Here is a 26621-nt window from a genome sequence, read left to right as displayed (position 1 = left end):
TGATATCCCTAATCAGCAAAACACCACTCCTGCTCAACTTGGTGACATCTGCAAACTTACTGAGGGTGCACTTAATCCCCTCATCTAGATCATCAATAAAGATGTTAAACAGGAGCGGCCTCAAAACCGAGCCCTGGGGGACACCACCTGTGACTGGCTGCCAACTGGAGTTAACTCCATTCACCAGCACTCTTTGGGCCTGGCCATCCAGCAAAGAGTACACCCATTCAAGCCATGAGCAGCCAGTTTCTCCAGGAGAATGCTGTGGGAAATGGTGTCAAAGGCTTTACTAAAGTGTAGGTAGACAACATCCATAGCTTTTCCCTCATCCACTAAGTTGGTCACCTGGTCATTGAACTTGCATGACTATGTGGGAGATGAGCAGATGTAGACGCTGACCAATTTATTGCCAGGATTAAAAAATTGTGGAGAAGCAGGTCATCAGCCAGAATTAAGACGACATACCAGACAACTTAGAAAATCACACATCTGGGAGTTGTGATATGTATATTATGAGGGCAGGCAGTAGCACAGGAATTCTGTCTCCCTGTATAAGTTAGAACTCTTCACAGCTCTTACCAGCTGAACAACCTTGCTTAGCTTTATGGAGACTGACTTACACCCACTTTTTTACTTCCAGTAATTATCCTTCTCCATGTTTCAGTATTTTCTGTCTGTATTTTTTTCAACCTTAGGCCTGCCTCTTCTCCATATTCACTTCTTTACCCAGTAAAAACAAGGGACTTTCATTGAAACTATGGCAGAAAATATAAGCAAGGAGATATCCCCCTCATTGTCTCAATTCAGATTTTGCTATCTTTGATCATGCAGTGCTTTATGACCGAGTTCAGTTTATACACATTTCTTTGCCTGCTACATCATGCTAATACACCATATGCAGTAAAATATTACTATTAGTGGGACAGTAGCACACAGTAAGACAGTACAATAGCACAGCATCACTCCCCATGCATACATTTATGTAAATTATGGTTGACAAGGTATATGTTTATTTGAAACTCAAAGCTCCGTTTAGGGAAAGGCTTGGTGAAGAGGTTTGAACAATACCTGAGGAAGATGGAAAAACTTTATATTCCTTAATGAAGCAAGTTTGTGAATAGTTCAGTTAAGTAAAAAGATGATTGCTTTTGGCCTGCTGAAGGGACATCAGTGTATCCAGAGAAGGGAAAGGAAACAAATGCATGAAAAAGCAAGCACTAGAACCCAGTCCTTGACTGTAGAGCTGAAGATAATAGGTCCTGTCTATTAGCTGGGTACTGGGAAAGGCAAAGAGGCCTTGTGGATTTCAGCATGGGATAACTACAGTAAATGTGCTCTCTTTTCTGTCACCTTTCTAACAGAGTTGTGTATTTTGGCTTCTGTAAATAAATACTCCCATTTGCTTAGGCTGACTTTGCTTGAGGTGATTTTAAGAGAGCTAATGATACGCATCAAGGTTGCACTTTTATGTGGCTGTAAACCTTCAAACCAGGATACTGGAATGTCTCTGCACTTACCAGCACTGCAAAACATATTCAGAGAGCAAGAGAACAACAGGGCACATCTCTGACTCTGAAAAGCTGGCAGCACTGGAGCCTGGGAGAATGAAATGGTTTTAGCAGTGTGTTAGCCAGGAAAGTGCTCTGGTTTGTGACAGGGTAGTGGGGAACTCTTCTGTGATCATCTTACACAGTCACTCTGAAACTCTCCTTTCTTGGTCAAACTGTCAAGAAAATTTTCATGAACTGTGGGAAATGGGGACAGGTAGAGAAAACTACTTTAGGTAGTTACTTCAAATTCATAACCCTTTATCAACTCATTAAGAGGAACAAGCAGTAACTCACTTCTATTCACATGTGTAACTCTGCCCCTTTCACTGTCCTCCCTGGTCAAAGTATGATCCTAACTTCATTCATTTTCAGTGGTAACATGGAGAAGTTATATTGAAAGTAATAATTAGGTTTTATTAATAAAAAGTAATATAAAATAAGTTCTTCCAAGTATTGAATACCAACAGGTACTTGCATGTAACATCACTACAGCATCCTCACAATTCTTTATCATCTACTGTATTGTCAAGGTCTCACCTGTCCCAAGTAATTAAACCGATAAAACAAACTACATAGATAATCAGTGTTGTCAATCATTCTATATGGAACATTGTTGAGGAAAGAGCTCACAAATAGAAAATTCTATTCAAACACCAAAAATCAAGAGTGAAAATTTTTAACAAATCTCAGATAGCCTTTTACCCCCACCGTACTGTTTGCTTTACCATTGTCCCTCCCCCTCAAATAAAGACAGTAAAAAATCATTAGAATACCTTTGAACTTGTGAAAGACGGCCCATAGCTCAGCAATGTCAGTGGCAAACGTTATGTCTGTGTCGAGGACAATGACTCGCTCAAGATTGGAAGGTAGAGTCTTAGTCAGAACCAACTTCATCAGCCCGTAAATCCCAGAGTAGTGTTTGTTGGGGATCCAAGACACTTCCGACTGACAGGAAATGGGAAGTGGGAAAGAGAAAAAAAAAAATCTTCATTAGAGAGAGAAACTCTTCTTGACACTAGTTTCTTGTAATAGTGGAAGATCTCTGAGGTGAGAACAGTAAATTAAAACCTGCTTTTAAATTAACTTCAGAAGCTCTGAAATATGCTAGTTTCTGAAAGCTTGGAAAAAAAAGTTATTTGAGGCAACTGCTTTACACAATATAATCAAAATTAACTGAGCCTTTCCCACCTGGTACAATCCATTCTGAGACATCCATGTATCCTGATGAAATATATATTTAATCCAAAACTTCAGTTGTATTGTACGTTGCTTTTGTTTTAAAATGAAACAAAAACTTTTGTGTTTGACATCCCCAGAATTTTCCGACTCTGAAGTAGAAGTAACAAACATTTTTTTTTTCCTTTCATTTCCTACAGATTTGGAGGTCAGAATTTCAAAAGGCCAGTCATTTGGAACAATGGGCTAGAAAATTAAAAAAAAATTGTTTCCTACAAACTCAAATTTTCCTCAAGCCTTACATTTTTAACTTATAACTATTGACACACAGACATACTCAAAAGTGGATAAAGTGGGAGAACATTTTTAGCCACATTTTTTGTTTGTTATATATTGAAGAGGCAAACCCAAACATTTACATTTCTTCAGTAAGGGCTAAACAAAACATTTCTACAGCTTCTAAAATAAGTTGGGAGACTAAACTCAATAATTCATTGTGCTACTGGCAGTAGGATGTTCCATGAACTACATTTAATCTTCTTTCTGTGAGACTCAAGTACTCAAATATCAAAAGTCACTGCTGAAAGTGAGATATAGAAGTTATTGAGAAATTCCTATTGCCCTGTCTGAAACTCCTCGTTTAACGTTTTAGAGGGCATGCACTACTATTCCCAGATTTTAAGTTTTCCCCCAAGTTGTCCTCCCACTAACTTCAATTAGTATTTTTGTCTGTAAGGGACGTGAGTGAGACAGATTTCAGGATTTGTCCTGGCATGTTACACTTTGGAGAAAGTAGGCAGAAACTAAGTGCATTCATAAAACCGAGAAGATTTATTCTGTTGTTTAACTGTCTCATATCTATTCACTGGCATTGTAAAGTTTATTACGTGAAACAGCTTTTGCACAGAAGAGCTCATTTCCTCCAAAATCCTTCAAGAAAACCTTCCCATAAGAGAATGGGTTCCTAAACTTTATTTCGAAGTTGGCAGAGTGGTTGAAGAAAGGCTAAAAATAGCTACTTAGAGCACATTTTTTCTTGAATAGCAAGTAACAAGGCCTCTGCTGATGTAAGCTGACCTGCTCTTTTCCCTTTAAAATGGCACACAGCTTTCTTCTGTATTCTCAGGCTTCCTGTACCGGGGCAGAGCTTTTCCCCACTGATTTCCCCATTCATTAAAAAGACTGAGGGTAGTAGAGCAAACCTTTAAGGAGAAAGGCAAAATTTTAAGGGGAAAGACAGGAAAAGCAGGTTATCTTAAAACAACTCCAAAACGGAAAGTGCAAACTGAAGTGTGAGTTTTGTTTGGTTTTTTGTAAGGTACCTCATCCTGGCAATCCATTTGTGTGTTCCCTTTTCTGTGCATGTAATTCATATGTAATCACATGCATATACAATCTGGCTGGCATTGCCACCTACACATGTCTGGGTATTATTTACTTGTGCTCTCTATAGGATCTGCATTATAGAATGACAGAAGTAACACAAGCAAGGATTGCCAGGACTCTGGTATAAACAACTATGAAAGAAATTAGAGAGGGAAGTAACACACAGTATGGTTTAGTTTTTATTTCATTCTTGTTTGCTTGCTCTCTCTGTAATTTGTATGGTGCTTAGAAGAGAAACCTAGTTTCTGTCTCCCAAATACATGCCAATATTAAGTCTCTACTTATATAAAAATGAACCTCAATGCTTCCCAGAAATATCTTCTATGTGTGTAACAGAGATAATTTCAAATCCACACCCTCAAAACTCTACTTACTTGTGCTCCTAGCTCTCCCACATGACGGTCCTAGGAATGGACCATCACATCAAGGTGTCAGCAAGGCAGTATTTATCCTGCTTCCCCAAACTCTGCTTATCCTGAATCTGCCACTTGATGTCCTTGTGCTAGACCAGCCATGGAAATCAGCCCTCTAGTCACACTGACATGGTATGAGACAAAGTAATTTTACAGACTTGAGCTTGCTTTTATTATTGCCCACCCCTATGTTATTAATTTTGGATGGCGTGTCCTTCATTTTATTAGTCCAAATGCAATAGTGCTCCAGAATAACTCCTAATATGCTTATGCAAATAAGCCTAATAAGGCAGGGGTTCAGATGTTGCATGAATAGCCTGAGACAAGCAGGGAAGGTAAAAGGTGGCTGGAAAAGTAAGTGACTTTCAAGGAACCATTATTTTCTTTGCTTTCAGGATTCCCAATACCTAACACCAGTTAGAAAGGACAAAGAACTTATGGGTGCCTGTATCGTGTCAGATCAAAAGCCCATTGAGCTCAGTAGCCGGTATCTGATAGTGGATAGTGGCAGGTCCCTACTGAAGAATATAAAAACAGGGAAGAAAACATAAAAACATATAAAACCAGGATACCATTAGCCTTCTTTGCTGCAAGGGCACACTACTGGCTCATGTTCAACCTGGTGTCCACCAGGACACCCAGGTCCTTTTCTGTCAAGCTGCTTTCCAGCTGGGTGACCCTCAGCATGTACTGGTGCATGGGGTAGTTCCCAGGTGCAACTTTGCACTTCTTGCTGAACTTCATGAGGTTCCTGTCAGACCCTCTTGTCTGTTGGATAATATTTTTTTTGATTTTCTTAACAGAATTCCTCCCTGTCCCACAGAATATATAGCACCAGACCATACCCTGAGCTACGAAAAGTGCTTCCTGTTCAGTGTGATAAGATGAGGGAAATTTGGCTGATGAAGCGTTTTCCCTGGCAGCATGTCCTTAAACACTTTACACTGGAAAAATGCAACCTTCAATTCTGTATTGATTTTCTCATTACATTCACTGCATCTTCCTTGCTTGAAAAAAAAAATCAGTCAAAATAATCCTCAGCTATGTCATAATATCCCCATCCCCACTCCAAATAAAAGACACCCTTTCACAGCTGACTTCACAAAAGCACCACTAAAGGCCAGTATCTTGCAAGAGCCTGAAGGTCAGACTGGCTGGGTTGATGTACCAGGCTGAGAAACAGCAAGCCTGGAGGCAGAAGGTGCCACTTGCACGTACCCCTTTCAGAGGTGCGCTAATAAATGGGATCAAATGGAACCAAATCCCACCACTGCCCAGACTTAATGGCTGCAGATTCAATGTGGTGGGGAAATAGCAAGCAGTAAACAAGAGTCAGAAAACAGAAAAGGCTGGGGGAACTTGAAAAGGCAGTCTGTAAGTAACTCTGCCTCCCTAGACCTTTCATGCCATGTTTGCCTATAAAAAATATCTGGTATCTAGAATATACTGATTGAAATAAAGAGAACTGTGATGAGCTTTGTAATGAATGACTTGACGGAAACCTGGATTTCCAAACGTTTTCAGCATCTACTTGCTCTCACCAACTTCAACACAGACACCATCACAGAGTGTTGTAGATCTGCAGAAATTGTAGCGGAATTGTTCTGAATTGTATCTCATACTGATCTGAAAACCAGTGCAACCTACATGGTGCAAGAAATTACAGTAGCTGGAGGGATCTCTGTGAAGAAGACCAGCCAAATTCTTTGGTAGCTGCTGGCTTCAGGCAGCCCTTACAAATGGCCCAGACATGGGAAACAGCCCTAGAAATTTTTTTGTGTGAATCAAATAACAATAAAAATTGTTATTTCCTCAGATTGGATAAATAACTTCCTAGACACAGTTGATAACTTGTTTTCACAGCTTTTTCATTGCTTTTTCTATTGTTTCATTGCTTGTTCATTGCTAGTTCTTTGCTGTTTCTATGAACACTAGAAGTAGCAAGATAATCTTTTTTTTTTTTAAATCATGTGACCTTTATTTAAGACAAAGCTCATAGCACTGGGACTTTCATGTTGTTTCTAAACTGCAGGAAAATACTGTTACCATTTTAACGACGATCATATTACTAAGTTTTTTTCAACACAAAACATAAAAAGGGCAAGAAAACAAACAATATTGTATTGCTGGCACAGGGCAGGAACTTTTCTTGATGCAGTTTTTCTCATCACTGTTTTTCAATTTCACACAGGAAGAATTTCATCCTGCTGCAAATTTTTGCCATATCTCTTCTCACATTCATGAAAATTGAGTCACAATTCCAGCAGCATTAGCACAGATCAGAGTTAGTTTCAGGATAATCTTTCCCAAGTGTAAGGTTTTGCACTTGCGAATACATAATCCAGGAGTGCTGCACATGCTGGGATCTACCCCGATGGGGAGCAGTTCTGTGGAAAGGGATCTAGGGGTCCTGGTGGACACAGGCTCAATATGAGTGAACAGTGTGCTGCTGCTGCAGCAAAGAAAGCCAACAGGATGCTGGGCTGCATCAACAAGGGCATCACTAGCAAAGATAAAGAAGTCCTTACCCCACTCTACTCAGTGCTTGTCAGGCCACACCTGGAATACTGTGCTCATGACTGGGAAGCCTGTCACATGAGGAAAGGCTGAGAGAACTGGGTTTGTTCAGCCTTGAGAAGAGAAGGCTTAGGGGAGACCTTATCACCATGTTCCAGTATTTAAAGAGTGGCTACAAACAAGGAGACTCTCTTTTTACAAGGAGTCACATGGAAAAGATGAGGGGTAATGGGTACAAGTGACTCCTGGGGAGATTCTGATTGGATGCAAGAGGAAAATTTTTCACAATGAGAACAATCAGCCGTTGGAATAATCACCCCAGGGAAGTGGTGGATTCCTCAACACTGAACACTTAAGATTCAGTTGGACAGGGTGCTGGGCCATCTTGTCTAGACTGTGCTTTTGCCAGGAAAGGTTGGGCCAGATGATCCTTGAGGTCTCTTTCAATCTGGCATTCTACGATTCTGTGATTTCACACTGATCATAACTCACAATATCTAAACTCTTTGCAGGGACATCTAGCTGATCCTCTTTCTCACTCCCTTGCTTCCAGGAGAGCAATATTAACATCTTGTTGCTGAGATTGGGTTAACTGAATCATTGAGAAAGGAGGGAATAGCAGGTTAATGTTTAAATAGGCGTAACATTCATGCCTGTCTTCAGCACACTGTATTTCTTTTTTACAGCTAATAATAAAAAAAAAAAAAATCAAAAGTGAGCAAGAGAGACCAATTCCAAGTGACTAAAGAGCCTGGGAGGAAGAAGGTGACTGTCACCTGTAATAGCTTCCTCAGGAGGAATGCCAAAAGGAATCTCCTTGCATCTCACCTTTGGAAAATCACTACTTTGGTTGTTCCATCCTTGTCAGGTATCCAGCAAACTTAACAGAAGAGCCTTATTCAAACAAGAACAACCTCTTCTGTTAATGTTTGCTGGATAACTTCAGCCTTGAATTTAATTTTTTCCTGGGTGATTCACAGGTTGCGATTATACTGATATTCCCCCCCATAAGAGGTCCTTACTATTTATATGAATGGTTGTCATGGAAACCAGGAATCCAACAAAGCTGGGTAACTTTTCTAGATTCAGAATTTCTTGTGCCTGAGTATTTAAAGAAATAATAATAATTCACACTGAGAAACAACTGTAAGGAGATGGGAATGTATATATTTTTGCTAAAATTGTTTTTCTATTTCTGCTGGCCTTTGCTGCTGTTGTTCTTACTCATCACAGAAGCACTGGTGACTTGAATAGAATTCTGCCTTATCTCTTGCTTTATGAACAGATGATATCTTTCACACATACATGCAACAAGTCTGGATACAAATAGTGGTGAGCAAAAAGGTTGAGATAGAAATGAATGATTATCTGAACCTCTGGGTTCTGGATAATGTAGAGCAAATGCAGAAACCATGGAGCAAGCCACAGCTGGAAAGGAAGATCAGATATTAAAAAGTCAGAACAAACAAAACCTCCCCAATCAGCACACAACAAAGGAGAAAAACTGCAAATTAATTCTCATCTCTGTAGCAAAGTCTGTAACATAGTCTGACTGATGCCGACGCTTGTTTTTCTTTTTTTTTTTCCCCCTGTTCTTTCCAAATCTCTCAGCAATACACAGATATACACAAAGGGCAGACAAGTGGGAAAAACCTGATTTAAGAACGGTTCTTCAGAACAACTTCCTTAAAAACAAAATTAACTGAGAGTGACAAGAGTTAAGCTCTGTGTTTGGAACCAACATGCTTTATACGGATGAAACTGCAGACTGTTATATAAAGTGAAATGGATGGGTTTTTTTGTCTCTGCTATTTAAGTAACAAGACATTCAAGCCATACAGCTTCTTCAGAAAAGAAATGACCAAAAGGTAATTCACTGCCTGGGATCTTTGAAGATTATCTACCTCCCCTTTGGTCTTTGGTTGGCTTTCCTCCACAACATTTCCAGTCTTCCTTCCTTGCTTAGCTCCACCAAACTCAAACAGCCAGCTTCCATTTGTCTCTGAGACCTTTTCTTTACTCTAATTTGAGACATTCTTAATTTTCTCCACTGCTTCTTGCTATCTCCAAAATGCTGAATGCCCTCTTTGTTTTGCTCTATTCATTTGTGCAAGATGAGACTGCAGAATAGAAAAGTCTGGCCAGCCTCAGTTAGTGCTGCTTCTTGTTCCTTTGGGGCCTTTTTTTCAATGCAGCAGTCAAAGGTGGGGGACCTACAAGAGTCAGAGCATCCTAAGAGGTCAGTGAGAATAAACCAAACTCCAGCCTCCCAGTCCTACCTCTCCAGCAGAGGGAAAAGTGCAAGTCTTCCCTAGTAGGTAAGATAAAGCTTTTTTTTTTTTTTTTCCCTTCCTGTCAGTGAATGAGTCAAAAGAAGCACACAAGCTGGAATAGAAAAAATGGCAGGAAGCCAGAGCTTTCTGCTAAAAGCTGACTGACAGGTAGATCTGGCTTGAATTTGGTCAGTGGTCAAAAGCAACTCATGGTTGCCCTTCTCACTTCACCTGTATGGAAAGATAAGAAAGATCAATTGCACGCTTTAATTGCTAGTGAACTCAATCAACAAGCTCTTAGTACTAATCCATCAGAGGAGATACAAATCCATGAAAATATTATCATTGCCAGCTTTTTCATTTTAGTAACTATGTAAATACATGCACATTAGCTGCAGCCATTACATATTCTGGCAAATTTCCATGCAGCTCTTGGAGTCAAAGTCCAGGGGCATCCAATCTGTATTTTGCACAATGTCAGGATATTAAACAAGTGTCATCAGGATATTAAACAAGTGTCATCAAGACACTCTGTCTAGAATAAAAAGCAACACCATCTCCTGCATAAACATGTTATGTTGGAATAGACAATAGCCTCATCTCAGTGTGAAAAATGTATCTAAAGTGGGATTTTTTTTCCCTACTGGATTTTGTGCAAGAGTCCTTTTTTAGAAGATGATGGAAGAAAGTAGCAGAACAGTTACAGTGACTATTATTAAGCAAGTAATGCTTGGCAGGAGACTGCAGGTCTAAAATATTAGTTATCATGTGCAAAAAAATCCCCAGCCAAAACCCAAAAATGTTGGGTCAGCCTTTTAAGACTGAAAGATCTCATCCAGTTTGTATCCAATACAAACCATAAGGCAGTTCAATGCAACAGCCAGAGTTGCAGAAGATGGTAATTTGTGGAAAGGATGTGGGAATGCAGCTTCCACCAGACTTCTGACATCATAATATGAAGTCAAAACATAGCAAATACATATGAGAAAAAATGATTCATTCTTCTGTTCAGAAGGAAATCACTAGCTACTATCCAGCATCTCACCAGTAACCTCTCTAGACCTAAACTTTTACTATTTCTACTTTCAGAGCAAGAATGGTGAGACTTCGACAGCTGAAAATGCTGCACCAAGAAAGAGGCCATTAGTGGATAGAACACACATCCAGCTGGTGGAATAAATGCCATATCCCATGAAGAACTATTAGTTCTCTTATTTTCAGCAAAACCAAAGAATTTGCAGGAAAGCAAATCATCCTTCATCCTGCAGGGTTGGAGGCCAGGTGAGTGAGAACTTCTTATATCGCAATTATTGCTTCAAGATGTGGAAAACATAGGCATGATTTGTGTCAAAGTAGAATATGGTGTGATAAGTGTAATTGTTGTACCCTGTGTGGATCTGAGATGATTTGTGATCACTATAACCTATATCATAATTGTGATGAATGCCTGAATCAAATTGAGAATATTTAAGAATAAAATATAGACGAGTGTGCTTCTTGCTTGGAACAATATAACTGCTTCTTAGAAAACCCTGCCTAGAGCTGATATAACTGCTGCTTAGAAAAGCCCGCCAAAAGATGAGATCATGAGACTTTCAAAAGATCCAACAGGAGAAAAGCGCGCCAAGAGACAAAGACCTCGAGACTTTCAAAAGACCCAATGGGAGGAGGACACGTACAACAGCAACTCAAATGACCCAATGGAAGAAGAGCAGGACGACTATCTGGCGAAAGGAGATTGGTCAAGACGCTGGTGCAAGAATATAAAAGACGCTGCTTTTAGAACTCGGTGTGCATTGTGGCAGAGCTAAGGGAGGCTCTCCGCGCACCCAGCGCTGCTTTGCTTATTGCTTCTCAGCCTAAATTGATTGCACTCAAATAAAATTGTATGCTTTTTTATAAAAATCGGATTTCAGTCATTTATAACAAAGAGAACAAAAATTACATGAAGCAGTGTTCTTTTCTCCAATGGTAAGTTGTGGAGGTTTGAACTCAGCCAGCAGCCAGATGCCACCTGGTTGGCCATTCACCTCCCCCTCCCCCCTCTGGTGAAATAGGGGATGGACAAAAAGAATAGAATTCGTAGGTTGAATAAAAAGGAAGAATTTACTAAATATAACAAGAGAACAACAGCAACAATAGTGAGTCCAAAAAGAAAACGGGTAAAACGCAGCAGTGGCTTATCGAGCACGGCGACCACCCCCCCACTGCAACAAGACCCGAGGAGCAGACGGCGCGTGTGCAAGCCTCAAGCGAAAAGACGAAAAGACGAGCAAGCAAGAGAGCAAGCGCACCCGCCCGCCTATATCCCTGGGCATGACATCACATGGTATGAAATACTCCGATGAAAATTAACTCCATCCTGATCGAAACCAGGACATAAGTATTATAATAGATCAAAACTCCTGGGGACTAAAAAGCTTCAGGAATATATCTGGGATAAAAAGGATAAAATGTATTACAATTACGAACAAGCAATACTAACAATAACCTAGTATAAGAAGCACTGAATGCAACGGGGGGAAAAAAAGTACCTTTTTCTTTGTTACTAGAAAGAGATAAGATGTCTCTCAAACACTAACTAGAGAAACAATCTGAAGAAAATAAAGACATTATTGGGGAAGCTGGGGTCCTCTAATATAAGAAATACTGAACTTGATGTTCATGACACCATTCTAGCTTCTTGCCTAGGTCCTGGTTAAATACTCATCAAACACTTCAGATAACAGTGAATTTGCATGAGTGGTGTTTAAGGGAAGTGTCCATGTATCTCTTACACTTCTTATAACTTTTGGTGTGAGGGCTAATGCCACCCATGTCCACCTAATTCCATGTAAGCTTGTAATTTCACCCTAAGAACCACTGGATAAAAATGCAGTCACATAGGTGAACACATATCCTAAATGGCTGATTAAAACAATACAACTGGAACCATTTTATAAAGTCTTTCAACTATATCAGCTAAAAACTGTGGAATCCACTCAACTGTGAAAGGGGTCAAACCTGAAATAATGGAACAGTGTATGGGAAAATTATCAGGGGATCAAAACACTGCTGAGTTTTCAACTTTGTTGCTGAAAGGGTGAGACCTAGACACTACCATCTTATCCTCAAAATGAAAAAGATTAAACTTTTGCAGGATTAAGTCAGTTTGATCTGAAAAGTGATATCTCCACTAACAGAAATAAAATTTCTCAATTTAGAAATTCAAATGTTCTCATATCAAGTTGACTCAGAAAGAGCTACCATCAGTGGCATCTAGTTAATAACCTTATTATATATCTCCCCTTTGAAGCAGGTACTCAAATTCCTAATCAGCCTGAATTAGCCAGAAGATTCAGATTACCAGAAGACCTGTGAGAGAGTGACTTCATTTCACTGTGTGCTCATGCTAAGTCAGATGCACAGCATGGCTTGTACTTTCCAGTGCTGTGAAAAAGTGTCATACAAAGAAGCATGCCAAGGTAAGATGAACATAATTTTTTACCATAAGAATGACCATTTAAACCCCAGTCCTCCAGAACACTTTCTGTCTACACTGCCTGCTGGACCACTCTGTGGGAAGGAGTTCACATCTGAACGATCACGCAACAGTTCCCTGAATTCCAGTTGTTTCTCAAAAACAAGCCAATACCAAGTACTTTACAAATGATGAATTCTAACAATTCCAGCTTCCTGGTGGTGAATTAAAGATATTCTTGGAGTCCCTCCAGCCTGCTATTATTTTTCAGCTTATCAATCAGACATGGAGATATATATACGTCAGTTATTTCTAAATCTAAAAGCAAGGATCACTGAACTTTTTTATAAGATGCTCACATCAATACCAGTCCTGAATAGGAATGCCTTGAACAGTCACTTCTGTTCTTCTATCGGTAATCGAATGCCCTATGACAGGTGTCCTTACGAGCAAGTGAAAAGCCACAGTCGTTACATGTCTTCCCAGCTTTTTATCTGTTAGTTCCAAGAAAAGAAATTGTGCTAGAACACAGGATGGCCATTAACTCTCCTGTCCTGGTTTAGCCAGGATAGGGTTAAGTTTCCCCAGCAGTGGGGGGAAGCTCTAGCCAGGTTATTCATATATCATGCTGATGTCACATCTGGGCGCCAGAGCGCGGGAAGAATCGGTGATCGCGTGGTTGGCGCAGCCGGTCCTCTCACTGCTGTATCGGTATATATATATCTTGCTCTGTTCATTGTTATTACTGTTATTGTTATTGTTGTTGTTTGTTGTGTTGCTGTTGCACTGTTGTATTAAACCTGTACTTATCTCAGCCCCGGGGTTTGTATTTCAGTCCCTTTGTGGGGGAGGGGCAGCAGCCGCGTGGTATCAGACCCCGGCAGGGACTAAACCACCACATCTCCCCAGAAAGTACAGGGGATATACAACTTATACCTCTTATGGAGATCAAAGTGTTAAATAATTTCTGTATGTCCAAGGTTAGGACAGCAAAATACTTTCCTTTCTCACTGATGGATGATAAAGTTCTGAGAAAGCAGTTGCTGTAATGGCGATACATAGCACAAACAATAGTTTCAGCAGTCAGTTCAAGGCAGTGTGTTTTTAACTTCTTTTTTTTCCAGGGCACATTGGATAATTTTTGTCAAACTGAATAATTTTTGGAAAAATCTCATCTGCAGTATTCATCTTTCTCTCATTCTCTGCTAAAATAGCCTTCCCTGAAGGTGCAGCACATGTTGCTGCAATAAGAGCGATGTTTAAGAAGCTGAATGCCAAACAGGAATCCTTGCTATTGAAATGTCACAGTCAGCCACTATGATACAAATGTGGGTGTTGTAAGTGGAAAATAGTTGGCTCCTTATTCCTCACCTCACGTATGTTACAAAGAGCAACTACCCTGGCTTCCTGGTGGACGTAGTAGATAGTGACTGTAGTGGTTTTCTCTAGAATCAAGAAAAAGGTGGAGCTACAGAGAAGGCCACAAGAGTTAGAGATAAGTTATAAAATTAACAGAGAACTCCAATGTTTCCAGAACACCAGCAACAGTAGGAAAGTATAAAGTCAGGCATGACTTTGGAACAGCAAGTTGTGCAGCAGAGGCACTGCACAATTTAACACAGTGGGCAGACTTGAAAGAGGCCCAGGAAATACTACACCGTCTTGCATCACACTGGCCTTCATCCCAGTATACTGAATTGTTACAGTTCCAGGTCTTAAATTAACTGACAACATTTGTAAATTCAAGGAGAAATTACACAAAAATCTGCAAAAAGCTATTCCACCTTTGGTATCTTGCCTCCCTCCACAAAGTCAGAGGTGAGGCTGCTCGTGAAAGCTAGATGTCACTGAGCAAAAGTGGAAGTGCTGGATGTCAGTAACAGCACCATGACTCCAATTCTCATGACCAATTTCTGACCAGCCTCACCGATATCCACAGCAGTTCTTTCATTGCTGCCTGTTTTGAGCAGGCACAAACTTAAGACCCAGTATGATTTTACGTAAAATTACTTTTTTCATATTCTAGGCCTGAATAATAATGGAAAACACATCTAATAATAATTTGTAATGTTGCATGGCTTTTTTTGTTCAGAGGAGGGACCAGGAGGGCAGTGGAAATACCACTTAGGCTACTAAGTCTGCACGGATAAGATTCTGACCACTTCACAAAGGTTCCACTGTGCTGGGGATTTTGAATTGCTATCTGTTTTCTGGTGGATACTCATTTCCTCTCAAGGAGTCTGAAGGAAAATATCTTGGCTTACAAAACCTGGTCTGTTAATGTCCAGTCATCTGTACTGAAAAGCATGGATAAAAGACCCTGTTCTTAGCATGGTAGCACTGTGTCACAATCACAAGCATATTTTATCACCTGAGACTTCACATCTCTAGTATTCAATATGTCCATTGCAAATATACAAAATCTCAAATATAATGTGAAAATTCAGGTCTAAAACTAAGCCATGGAAGTTATGAAAATCTGTACAATGTTTTGATCATAGACTTTCATTTTCAAAATCTTAAATTTGTATTTTTAAAAAAAAATAATCAATCTTTAAAAGAGAAAGGGAAAGGGCAGGAAGAAACAGCAGTCTATGCCCGTTATTTCACTCATGTGTACAGTAGGCCAGTTTACAGAAAGATAAAAGGCTGGTGAAATGCATGAGCATTGCAAGCCCACCATAACATGTGACAGTATTTGACAAAAACCACAGTGCTGTAGAAACACTTCAATTGAATACCTGCCACTGTGTAAATGAACATAAACAGATGCTGTGTTTCATATTCTGTATTGCATTAAGCAATTAGATCTTGCATATGAAGTGGAAAAGAAAGGAAGGAAAGTAATGTACATCTGCTTTATAACTTTGTGTGTCTGCCTCTGAGGCATACAGTGAACTACTTAACAGATAAACAATCATGCACTGCCCTTGAACAATATATAATCTGCATGCAGTGCAATGCAAATATAGTCTAACCATTATAATCTGTGATAGTGTCCAGTCACTAGTCCTGTGAAAATAAATTGTTATGGATGGCTGCTTCTGCAACATCCAGTGAACTGCTTGACCAGGAAGATGGTGGAACACAGGAGAATGTTGGCCAGTTTTGTTGTTCAAGGGTCTATCAACACTGTTGTAGTTGTTACCCTCTGCAGATGATGTGACTAACACTAAACTAATAATCTGTTCATCAAATATCATCTCACATCTTCCCAATTGTCAATCAAGTCCTTTTCTCCCATGTTCAGCAGGTGGTATCTGCAGTTCTGTTGGAAGTATTTGCTTGAACATGGTTCCAAAACTGGTACATGGCAATGTATGATACATACAGCCCCATCAATGCTATCATTCATTGGAAAAGCTTTGATTTGCTTTTGGTGTAATTTGTTGCACAGACACTTACAAACAGAGCAGCTAACATCATTGGGATATTGGCTTGCATGGACAATACAAGTTGTCAAACAGGACACTTAGTTGCTGTCTGGATGGTGAAGGGAGTCTCCATGGTAAGGGTCCTTGCAAGGGCATCTTAGTTGGATTGAGTGAGACTCCCTAAAACACAGTTCTGTCCCATTTTTATAATCCAGCTGGCCTGTGTTCCTGCATGACCACTGCAAGACATGCATCACTGTAGATTACCATAACCTGCATACAAAACATTTCTTAACTATCTTAAATATGTACAAAAGACTGTCCTATATGATCATTTCTACACATGTAGGAACTGTTTCTATCGATTGTCTTACCCTTGTACAATTGATTAAATTTGCAGCAGGGACAGTCTGGGAATCTCTGGGACAACCAGATTCTCCACCCAGGATGTTAATCAACACATTTAAGCATACAAATTGGTCTAGGTACAGCAGGGACTTCCTGGGAAATCTCAAGAACTGTATGAAATTCCTACTGGGACACCTCTTGTAACAATCTGTCGCATACTTCTTGTGCAGATGGCCAGCAGTTCAGTCAATCACCTAGTTTCAACTTTGCCTGCTGTCTCAAATCAGCCCTTTATCTCATCTATGCAGGCAACTAGCCTGCGAGTTCCTGGACCACTCTGGGAATTGGCAACTTAAGTTCACTGGGAGTGCACACAGGCACAGCCCTGAGACCCACCTACACTTACAATTATAATTAAATAATTAAACTGTATTTTTCTGCTTAAATTTCATAACCCTTGCCCATCTTTCTGACCAAATGATGTCAATGTCTGACCTACTGAACTGCCTTCACAGTTCAGATGGAAGTGGCCAAGGACTGACTCATCTCATGCTTAAGTAAATGCCTAAAGTTAGGTGATATTTATGCCATGCATTATCCCAGCTTTGTTTTGCTCTCTGGATCATACCACTGATTTTGATTGAGTGTGCAGACAACATCAACATTTCTGATATGAAATCACCTAAGGCAGCACTGGTAGTGAGATTTGTGGTCTATTGTTTCTGGGAACAGTAAAAGCTGGAATATTGTCCATACATGCAGTAAAGCACGGAGCTTTTCACATTTCACTTTCAGGTCAAATGCTCATCTATCGCAAAAACCTATTCACCATCCATAGCTTCAAGTTCACAGATTAATTGCAGCACATTTGTGGGATGAACTATTTAAAGGACATGGCTTTTCTGCTTTACCAGTGATGAAGAGACTACCTTTATCTGGGCTGTCAAGATTTACACACAGCAAAGCAGGCAACTGCTCATTCTACCTTCTGCTTCCCTCACCACCTGACGTAAGCAGTCTGTCAGGCAACATCTGGGAAAACAAACACACCTCATCTGTATTCCACACATCACACATACAGTACTGCTTTATCAGCTGCTCCTTCTGCTCTGGGCCAATGCAGATCACAATGGGTTTAATGCCTATACTTCCTTGTGAGTGAACTGACATGAGATTCCACATTGAATAACGAAGTGTAGAAGCTAAGTGCTTGTGTTGCACATCTTCAATAGTTAGCTCTGGAGTTTCTTCATGTAAGACTGAACTGAAAAAAACACAATATCCTGCAGCCTGATATTTGCAAGCCACAGCTGTAATGGGTCTTATAGATCAGTGTTTCACAGGTATGTTTTTTTCTTTTATTTAATGTTCAAAGAAGACAATTTTCAGTTTCCAGTTATTTTGTGGAAAGCACTGCTGTAATAGCTACATTTACTGCATTAGGACAAAAGCTGAATAACATGACTAATGTGATCATATAAAGTGAATCTACATTGCCATTACTACTAACTTCAGAGTTTGCAGTCACAGCCATATGTAACCACACAAATTTGGAAGAGTTATGTGTGGGCCATACTAAGTAGAACAAGAATGAAGTCTGCAGCTATGGCATGGCTCAATTACTGTAACCATTACCAGCTGCTCACATTTCAAGGATGCTTATTGCTGATTACTAACTGCATGTAGTAAGTTTAGTTAATGGGAGAGAGTTGCACTGGCAGTACAGTTCACAATCTGAACAGCTTCTAAGTTGAGGGAGAGCTTTTAAGCCCAGATCTCCCTTGCAGTTATTGGCAAGGCAATGAGGAGACAGGCTAAATTATGCTAGGGGAGGTTACAAGCATCTTAGTAGAACTGGCTGCCAAAATCATCAAACTAGCTGTTTAAAATAAATATATTGAGCAAGATCCCATCTCAATGGTGTCTGACCTTTTTCCTGGAAATGCTGTTTTCTTGGCTTAGCTCCACAGCCAAGTCTCCTCCTCTTCTGCTTCATCCCCTATCATGTACCTCAAGCAAAGACAGACTTCTCCCTGACCATCCTTTCCTGTGCTCCACCCCTCTTCCAAGCAGGCTGGTGTTAGTTTGGCAGCACCCGCCTCTAGGTAGAGAATAAATGTAGGCTCTTTGGGGTGCAGGATGAACACAAATAGCTGTGTCACCTTGCAAAAGGAAAAATAAGTCTTCTTTAAATTTTAAAAGGACATTTGACATGCTTAATTCACAGCAGCAGACAAAGTAGATATGTTGGTTTGCTGGCCCCAGAAACTCTGGAATAATCAGTTCTACCTTGTCTTCCCCTTCTTGCAATGAAGTGTCCAGTTCTCCACTAAAATCTGAGAGAAAACACCACCTACTGCAGAGCCTTATTTTCTACATCTTATTTCAGGACACTGGTTGCTCTAAGCTAAACAGCAAGTATTTTAAGAACTGCAGGATGTGTTAAGAAACATTGTCAAATATTTTAGTCTCCAAATTCTGCATTTTAAAAAAATAATACTCTAGTGGAAACTGTTGCCTGAATTCTAAATAGCTACTTGAAAACCAAAAAGCATCCACACTTTTTATAGAGGATCTAACATTATGTGGTCCCTTCCACTCTTGGAGCAGGAACAGGAACAGGACTTTTCCCATGACTTAGGGCTTAAGCTAACATGCCAGCTCCTGCTGCATTAGAAGTAAGAGGCTGGAAGCTCACACATATCCAAAGGGAAAAAAAACCAAACATGAAATGAAATGTTTTCTGTAGCAGCATAAATGTGTCCCAAAACAATGAAACATTGGTGGATGAAAGCAAAGCAGAAAATTCTCAAGTTATTGTTCAATCTAAACCCTTTTATATGTCAGCAATTGGTATTGATTACAGGTTTAAAAAAGAACTATGGAAGGTCATTAAAACTGAAACATAGTATATACTGTAACACTGGATTCATAGATCACTACAGAGAAAGGTAGACTTTCTAGTAAACATTCCAGCATCAGCTCTATATTTTCCTAACACTGGACAGCATAAAATAGCTCCCAAGAATATAGGTGAGATACATGAACCCAAAACAATCATTAAATCCCCTCTAGAGGCTATGTAGGAAACAAATGAGATGAGCTCCTCCAGCTGTCTGTAAACAGCTCCTGTGTCTTTTCTAAAACTTGCAGAATGATCTGGATATGAGCCAGCATCACACCTGGCTTTTTAAACCTCCATTTATATTTACAACTTTTTGCTGTCCTTTGGCAGTGTCCATCACATTCACCTATGCTGAGTACTACTTTATACTGTGGTTTTTGGCTACTGAAGTAAGGGAAATTGCTTGTGATATGCAGTATGATGAGCTCTGAGCAAGAGTAGCAGACCTGGAAAGATATATTTATGCATCAATACCTGCAACCAGTAAGAAAGTGGTCCCCAACCTAACGCCTATAGGTTACATGCGAGACAGTTGAGTGCTGCTTTAGGTCACCAGCCATATAAAAATTAAAGTTGAATGAAGAGGGAGGGACAAAACAAGACTTTGTTCTGTAGCCTCCTATCTGCACAGTGTTTTGCCTATAAATCAGCAAGTTGGGGATCACTGAAGTAAGCTCTTTTGGTTATTATTTACTTAACTAGATTGGACCATACCCAAATGACCAGAAGGAAAACACTAAGAGATCTGTCTTCCCCAGCGGAGAGGCTAATTAAGCACTGTGAAACCCTCCAATTTGCAGAAAAGCACGTGTAATACAGACACGCACCAGATTTACAAGAACAAACCTCCTCCTTGCTATGAAGCTATAAAGAACAGAAGGGAGATCTCTCACTAATTAGGTTAATATCAGCTTATGGCTTCATGTAGAAAGACCAATAAAACAATAAAACCAGCTAGAAACAAAATATTTTTTCTCAAGGATCATTTTTTCCCTCTTCCATCTCTTTCTACAACTTTTTGTACTCATATTTCTACAACTTGGTGTGCTTTGAATTTACCCCTTAATTAGCACACCGATTTGCTAAATTTTGTTTTTTACTTGTTTCAGGGTGCTGTTCAGAACAGTCTGATAAGTCATATAAATTATTGCCACCAACTCCAAATGCTAAAATCTGAATACTTCATTCTACCTCCACAGCTAAAAATCGTGCAGCTCAAACTCAATGCTGTGCCTCCATGATCTAATTTAAACTTTTTAACTATGAAAAGATAATTACTTTATGCTTTAAGTGATATTTTTCCCCTTGGAACTCTCCTTTCTTCATATTCATTCCTTTTGAAAGGGCTTCCAGATAAAAAGGTAGCTATTTCAAAATGTAATATTGATACCTCATCAGAGAAAAAGGTAGCTATTTCAAAATGTAATATTGATACCTCATCAGAGTGTATGTACTTACAGTGTTACACACCCATGCTTAGGGAATGCAGGGAAGTTGAGTGTATCCAGTAAGACTTGGGCTTATTGAACAAGATACTTAAGATTCCACCGTTGCTATTAGAAAGCAGTATCCTTAGCAAAACATAATGTGACCAGATGCAATCCAACCCAGGCAGCCAGAATCCTCTTGATAGCAGGTAAAATTCTGAGCTGCTAAACAACATATTCCATTAACAGAGAAACTGCACTGATTTTAGCCATTTAGTATCTTCTAGTTAAGTGTAACTGGGGTTATAATCATGTGGATTAGAATTAGTTTTAGCCAGGGGTAATATTTTAGCCAGCAGTTCTCCCACAAGTCACCAATCCAGAGAGATGAATAAAAAAGGGATGACATGAAACCAGAATTGTATGGGTAACATTTGTGTTTGTCTTTCTTTACCTTGAGCTCATCTGCATCATAGAAGTCTATGCGCACAGCAGGGACCATCCATGTCTGGAACAGAGTTGCCAGGATCTGTTTGGCAATTGCATCTGCGATGAGGTGGAAGTGGAGTGGGTTTCGCCTGATATGAGAATGGAGAGAAATGCATTAGTTCAAAGGTTTCTAATTCCTATTGTAAAAGGACAACATCAGAACTTACAAAGCTTTATCTATGTCTAAGGTCTCAAGGTAAAGCGTACAGCATGTTTGGTGGAGTCCTGCTCTGTATCCTGCTGATACAATTTGAATAAACGTGACAATATAGAAATACTGGATCAGTTTCTGGGTGGTTGTAAATAGTTCCTTTGACTTCAATGGAATGTGATGATTTATAACAGCTAAGAATGTGGTTCCTTCTACCATCTCCTTAAAAGAAGGCTAAGTTAATCCCCCTTTGGGGACTTGAGCTGAGAAAGTGATTGCTTTCAGTTTCTAGGTCTGTCTGGTAATTTATCTTTGTGGTAAGTGGGGGTGGAAGGGAAGGTTGAAAAATAATCGTCTGAATGAGGTTAAATTCCAGGACCATTCAGTTTACACACATCTTTTCTATAAAGCAAACTTGAGGTATCAACAGCTGTCCTATGAGAACCCAAAATTAGATGTTTCAGGTGAGTGCTTTTTAGCTACTGGCATAGTGAATAGGATTGAGATTGTAAATCTCTCCACATCCTTGTTCCTAAAAGGGAGGAAGGGTTGAAGAAAATCAGGAAGAAAGAAAATATCTTACTTCAAAACACCAGACTTGGGTTCACCTCTGTAGTTATACAACTTGGCCTAAGTGAAAAGCTTCACAAAATCACAAAATCATTTAGGTTGGAGAAGACCCTGAAGATCATCTCGTCCAACCATTAACCTAATACTGACCGTTAAGATGAGTGGAGGCAGTATCAGCAAGAGTTGCAAGGTTTGACAAAGTACATGGATTCTTCTACAGTAATGTGAACTTGGACATCACAAATACCATGTTTAAATCCCTTAACCTTGATTCTGTCTTTGAGGGAGAGTAAGCCACAAAGTCTGATCTTTATTCAGCTTCTGTGGTAGGAGTATGAAAACCTGCCAGAGGAAGTTAGTCATGATTTGTAGTCTTGCATGTTTATCCCTAGCTTAGCAACTTTCCCTGTCAGCACAGAAGGACAGAGTTTGCAGAAGCCACTAAGAATACAGATGGTTCATTTAGATTTCAGCATTGGCTCACCCTTTCTTTGATCCCTGGAGTGGAATAGTGGAGTCTCATTTCTGTGAAATTTATACAGGTAAATGGATGTACTTGTTAACTGATACTTTTCATCTGAAAAGAGGAGCATTTAATTTCAGATGGTTAAAGTGGAAGATGACTGGTGCTACTATATTCTACTGTGCGAACAAGAAGTGAGGAAGTCTATGTTAGTTCAGGCCAATGTACTTCCATTACACTTTTGGGCTTAACCCAAAAGATGAAGGTTATTTCTTTCCCCATTTTCTGCATTAATAAACAATAATATGTGCCTTTCTCTTTAATGCTACTCTTCTTGCTTTGATGAATAATATTCTTTCTCACTGAACAAAGGCTACAAAAAAGCATAACAAAAAATATAATAGTTCACAGTATCTCTGCTGGCTTTAGCTGGGATAGAGTTAATTTTCTTCATGGTAGCTATTATGGGGCTGTGTTTTGGATTTGTGCTGTAAACAATATTGATAACACAGGGATATTTTAGTTACTGCTGAGTAGTGCTTAGGCAGAGTCAAGGCCTTTTCTGTCTCTCCCACCACCCCACCAGCGAGGAGGCTGGGGAGCACAAGGAGTTGGGAGGGGACACAGCCAGGACAGCTGACGCCAGCTGAACAGAGGGCTATTCCATACCATATGACATCATGGTCAGCATATAAAGCTGGGGGGAAGAAGAAGGAAGGGGGGGACATTCCGAGTTATGGTGTTTTGCCTTCCCAAGTATCTGTTAGGGGTGATGGAGCCCTGCTTTCCTGGAGATGGCTGAACAGCTGCCTGCCATTGGGAAATGGTGAATGAATTCCTTGTTTTGCTTTGCTTGACTGCATGGCTTTTGCTCTACCTACTACACTGTCTTTATCTCAACCCATGAGTTTTCTCACTTTTATTCTCTCCCCAACACCACTGGGGGGGCAGTGAGAGAGCAGCTGTGTGGAGCTTAGTTGCTGACTGGGGTTAAACTATGACAGTATCGTAACACACCTCTCAGCATGAACAGGAGATTGTTGTGAGAAGCAATATATGGCTGGATTTTGTTGTGTTAGAAATACTGCACCAGAGATCCAATCCAATACCCAGGGATGCCAGTGAAGCTGTTGTATTGGCTTCAAGGGCACTGTGGATCAAACAATGTGCTTACAGGAAAAGCAGAAAAGGGCTGGTTAGAAGCCTTATATATGAGATAATCATGATGGTGGAATAAACCCACAGCTGATCTGCATTTAACAATATCCAAAACACTAAGCCACATCATGCTTTCCAAAAAGACAAAGGTCTTTCAATCTCCAGCTTGCCCTGGAGTGAGGAGGGGAGAGGGAAAGGCGTAGGCTGCCAGCTGCTGATGTCCCATTACCAAGCTAAAGAGATTACAGCAATTATATCTGTTTCACCAGCCCAGCAGGAGAGAAGAGGACATCCTGGCTCATGCAGATTCTGCAGTAACAAAGCACCTTGCCAAGAAAAATTGGGAAATAGCAGTGATCAGGAAATACATTTTATTAACAGAAAAAAAGCCAAGAGAAACAGGGTACACAACCAGTGGCTCTGGGTGCAAGCAATGCAGTATCTCAAGGCAAATACGTGTTGAATGTCAACATACACATTCAATATAGGTCGCTCTGATTAGCAGGGGATGAGTCTGGTATCGGGTAGGACTATTTCCCAGCTGGCGTTATTTAGTAATTTCTTTTCATTTTTTTCAGGGTCATTGTGGTCGTTTAGGCCCTGCCGGGACTTGAGACCATGATCCTGCTGCCCCTCCCCCACACTCGGACCGGATGGGGCAGGGAGTGAAATACAAACCCCAGGGCTCAGATAAGGAGAGGTTTAATACAACAGTGTAAAAGCAACAAACCGAACAACAACAAGAACAGTAACAATAACAGTAATAACAATGAACAGAACAAGAGATATACCATACGGATACAGCAGTGAGGGGACCGAACTACACATAGGCCGTCCCTGCTCTTTCCCGTGCTTGGGCGGCCGGACCTGACATCAGCATGGTATTGAATAACCCAGCGAGAGCTCCCTCCCCACTGCTGGGGAAACTCAACCATATCCTAGCTGAAACAGGACATAATCTACCCCTTTATTCTATACCATCTGCGTCACGTCCAGCTGCCATTTAGCAATTAACAATAACCAAAAAAACAATTAACAAAAGCACAATATAATTCACAGCATGTTCTCAGCCAAAATCAAGTCCCCTTGTGGTACGCATCGGACCTCTCCATCCTTCTGCATCACCCACCAGGTGCACCCAGGACCCTGAGCAAAAACAATCCCGTGGATGGGTTTGCCTTTGCCTGGCGCAGGACTAATCCAGACCATTTCTCCCAGTACATCCCTCATGCGCACCACAGGGACTTTATCCCCGTCTACAACACGTGGAAGTTTTGACTGAGCTGGGCCAGCTCGATTGGCAGATCCTCTTGTGTTGACTAACCAAGTGGCCTTTGTCAGATGTGTGTCCCAGTGTTTGAAGGTTCCACCCCCCATTGCTCTCAATGTAGTTTTTAACAGTCCATTGTAGCGCTCAATCTTCCCAGAGGCTGGTGCGTGGTAGGGGATGTGGTAAACCCACTCGATGCCGTGTTCTTCTGTGCAGGCATCTATGAGGTTATTTCAGAAGTGAGTCCCATTGTCTGACTCAATCCTCTCTGGGGTGCCGTGTCGCCACAGGACTCGCTCTTCAAGGCCCAGGATGGTATTTCAGGCGGTGGTGTGGGACACTGGATAAGTTTCGAGCCATCCAGTGGTTGCTTCCACCATTGTGAGCACGTGGCGCTTGCCTTGGCGGGTCTGTGGAAGTGTGATGTAGTCGATCTGCCAGGCCTCTCCATATTTATATTTCATCCATCGATCTTCATTCCGCTGGAGCTTCACACGCTTGGCTTGTTTGTTCGCAGCAAACGTCTCACATCCGTGGATGATCTCTGCGATGGTGTCAATGGTGAGGTCCACCCCTTGATCTCGAGCCCACCTGTACGTTGCATCTCTGCCTTAGTGGCCTGAGGTCTCATGGGCCCACCGGGCTATGAACAGTTCACCTTTACGCTGCCAGTCCAAGTCCACCTGAGCCACTCTGATCTTAGCAGCCTGGTCCGCCTGCTGGTTGTGTTGATGTTCATCAGTGGCCCGACTCTTGGGTATATGGGCGTCCACACGGCGCACCTTCACAACGAGGTTCTCCACCCGGGCTGCAATATCCTGCCATACTTCAGCAGCCCAGACGGGTCTGCCCTTGCGTTGACAGTTGCTCTGTTTCCATTGCTGCAACCACTTCCACAGGGCACTTGCCACCACCCACGAGTCAGTGTAGAGATAGAGCCTCGGCCACTTTTCTCACTCAGCAATATCCAAAGCCAGTTGGGTGGCTTTCACCTCTGCGAACTGGCCCGATTCACCTCGTCCCTCAGCAGCTTCATTGACTCGTCGTGTGGGATGCCACACTGCAGCCTTCCATTGTCAATATTTTCCCACAATGCAACAAGACCCATCAGTGAACAGGGCATATCGTTTCTCCTCCTCTGGCAGCTCATTATATGGTGGGGCCTCCTCAGCACGTGTCACCTCCTGTTCTGATGACATCCCAGAATCTTTGCTCTCTGGCCAGTTTGTGATCACCTCCAATATTCCTCTGCCGTTGGGGTTCCCTATTTGAGCCCGTTGTGTTATCAACGCAACCCATTTACTCCACGTGGCATCTGTTGCGTGATGTGTGGAGGAAGCCTTTCTTTTGAACATCCATCCCAGCACCGGCAGTCGGGGTGCCAGGAGGAGCTGTGTTTCAGTGCTGACTACTTCTGAGGCAGCTCAAACTCCTTCGTACGCTGTCAGTATCTCCTTCTCAGTTGGTGTATAGTTAGCTTCAGAGCCTTTGTATCCCCAGCTCCAAAAGCCTAGAGGTCAGCCTCGGGTTTCCCCAGGTGCTCTCTGCCAGAGGCTGCAGGTAGGGCCATTCTCCCCAGCTGCTGTGTAGAGCATGTTCTTAACCTCCTGCCCTACCCGGACTGGCCCGAGGGCAACTGCCTGGGCAATATTCTGCTTAATTTGTTCAAAAGCTTGTTGTTGCTCAGGGCC

The 26621-nt window shown here is 41.1% G+C and overlaps 1 protein-coding gene across 6 annotated transcripts in view; it reads right to left on the bottom strand.

Moving 5' to 3' along the window:
- LARGE1 (LARGE xylosyl- and glucuronyltransferase 1) overlaps nucleotides 1-26621 on the bottom strand; it is a 354353-nt gene that overhangs the window by 158913 nt on the left and 168819 nt on the right. For all 6 annotated transcript variants that reach the window (XM_074871306.1, XM_074871310.1, XM_074871308.1 and 3 more), the window contains 2 exons: nucleotides 21284-21407; nucleotides 2324-2495 (listed from right to left, as the gene is read on the bottom strand). In XM_074871306.1, coding sequence (XP_074727407.1) covers nucleotides 2324-2495; nucleotides 21284-21407 — 296 coding nt within the window. The remainder of the gene's footprint in view (nucleotides 1-2323; nucleotides 2496-21283; nucleotides 21408-26621) is intronic.

Source organism: Strix uralensis, chromosome 5, assembly GCF_047716275.1.
Source record: "Strix uralensis isolate ZFMK-TIS-50842 chromosome 5, bStrUra1, whole genome shotgun sequence".
NCBI classification, from domain to species: Eukaryota; Metazoa; Chordata; class Aves; order Strigiformes; family Strigidae; genus Strix; species Strix uralensis.
This window is presented reverse-complemented; position numbering and strand designations above follow the sequence as displayed.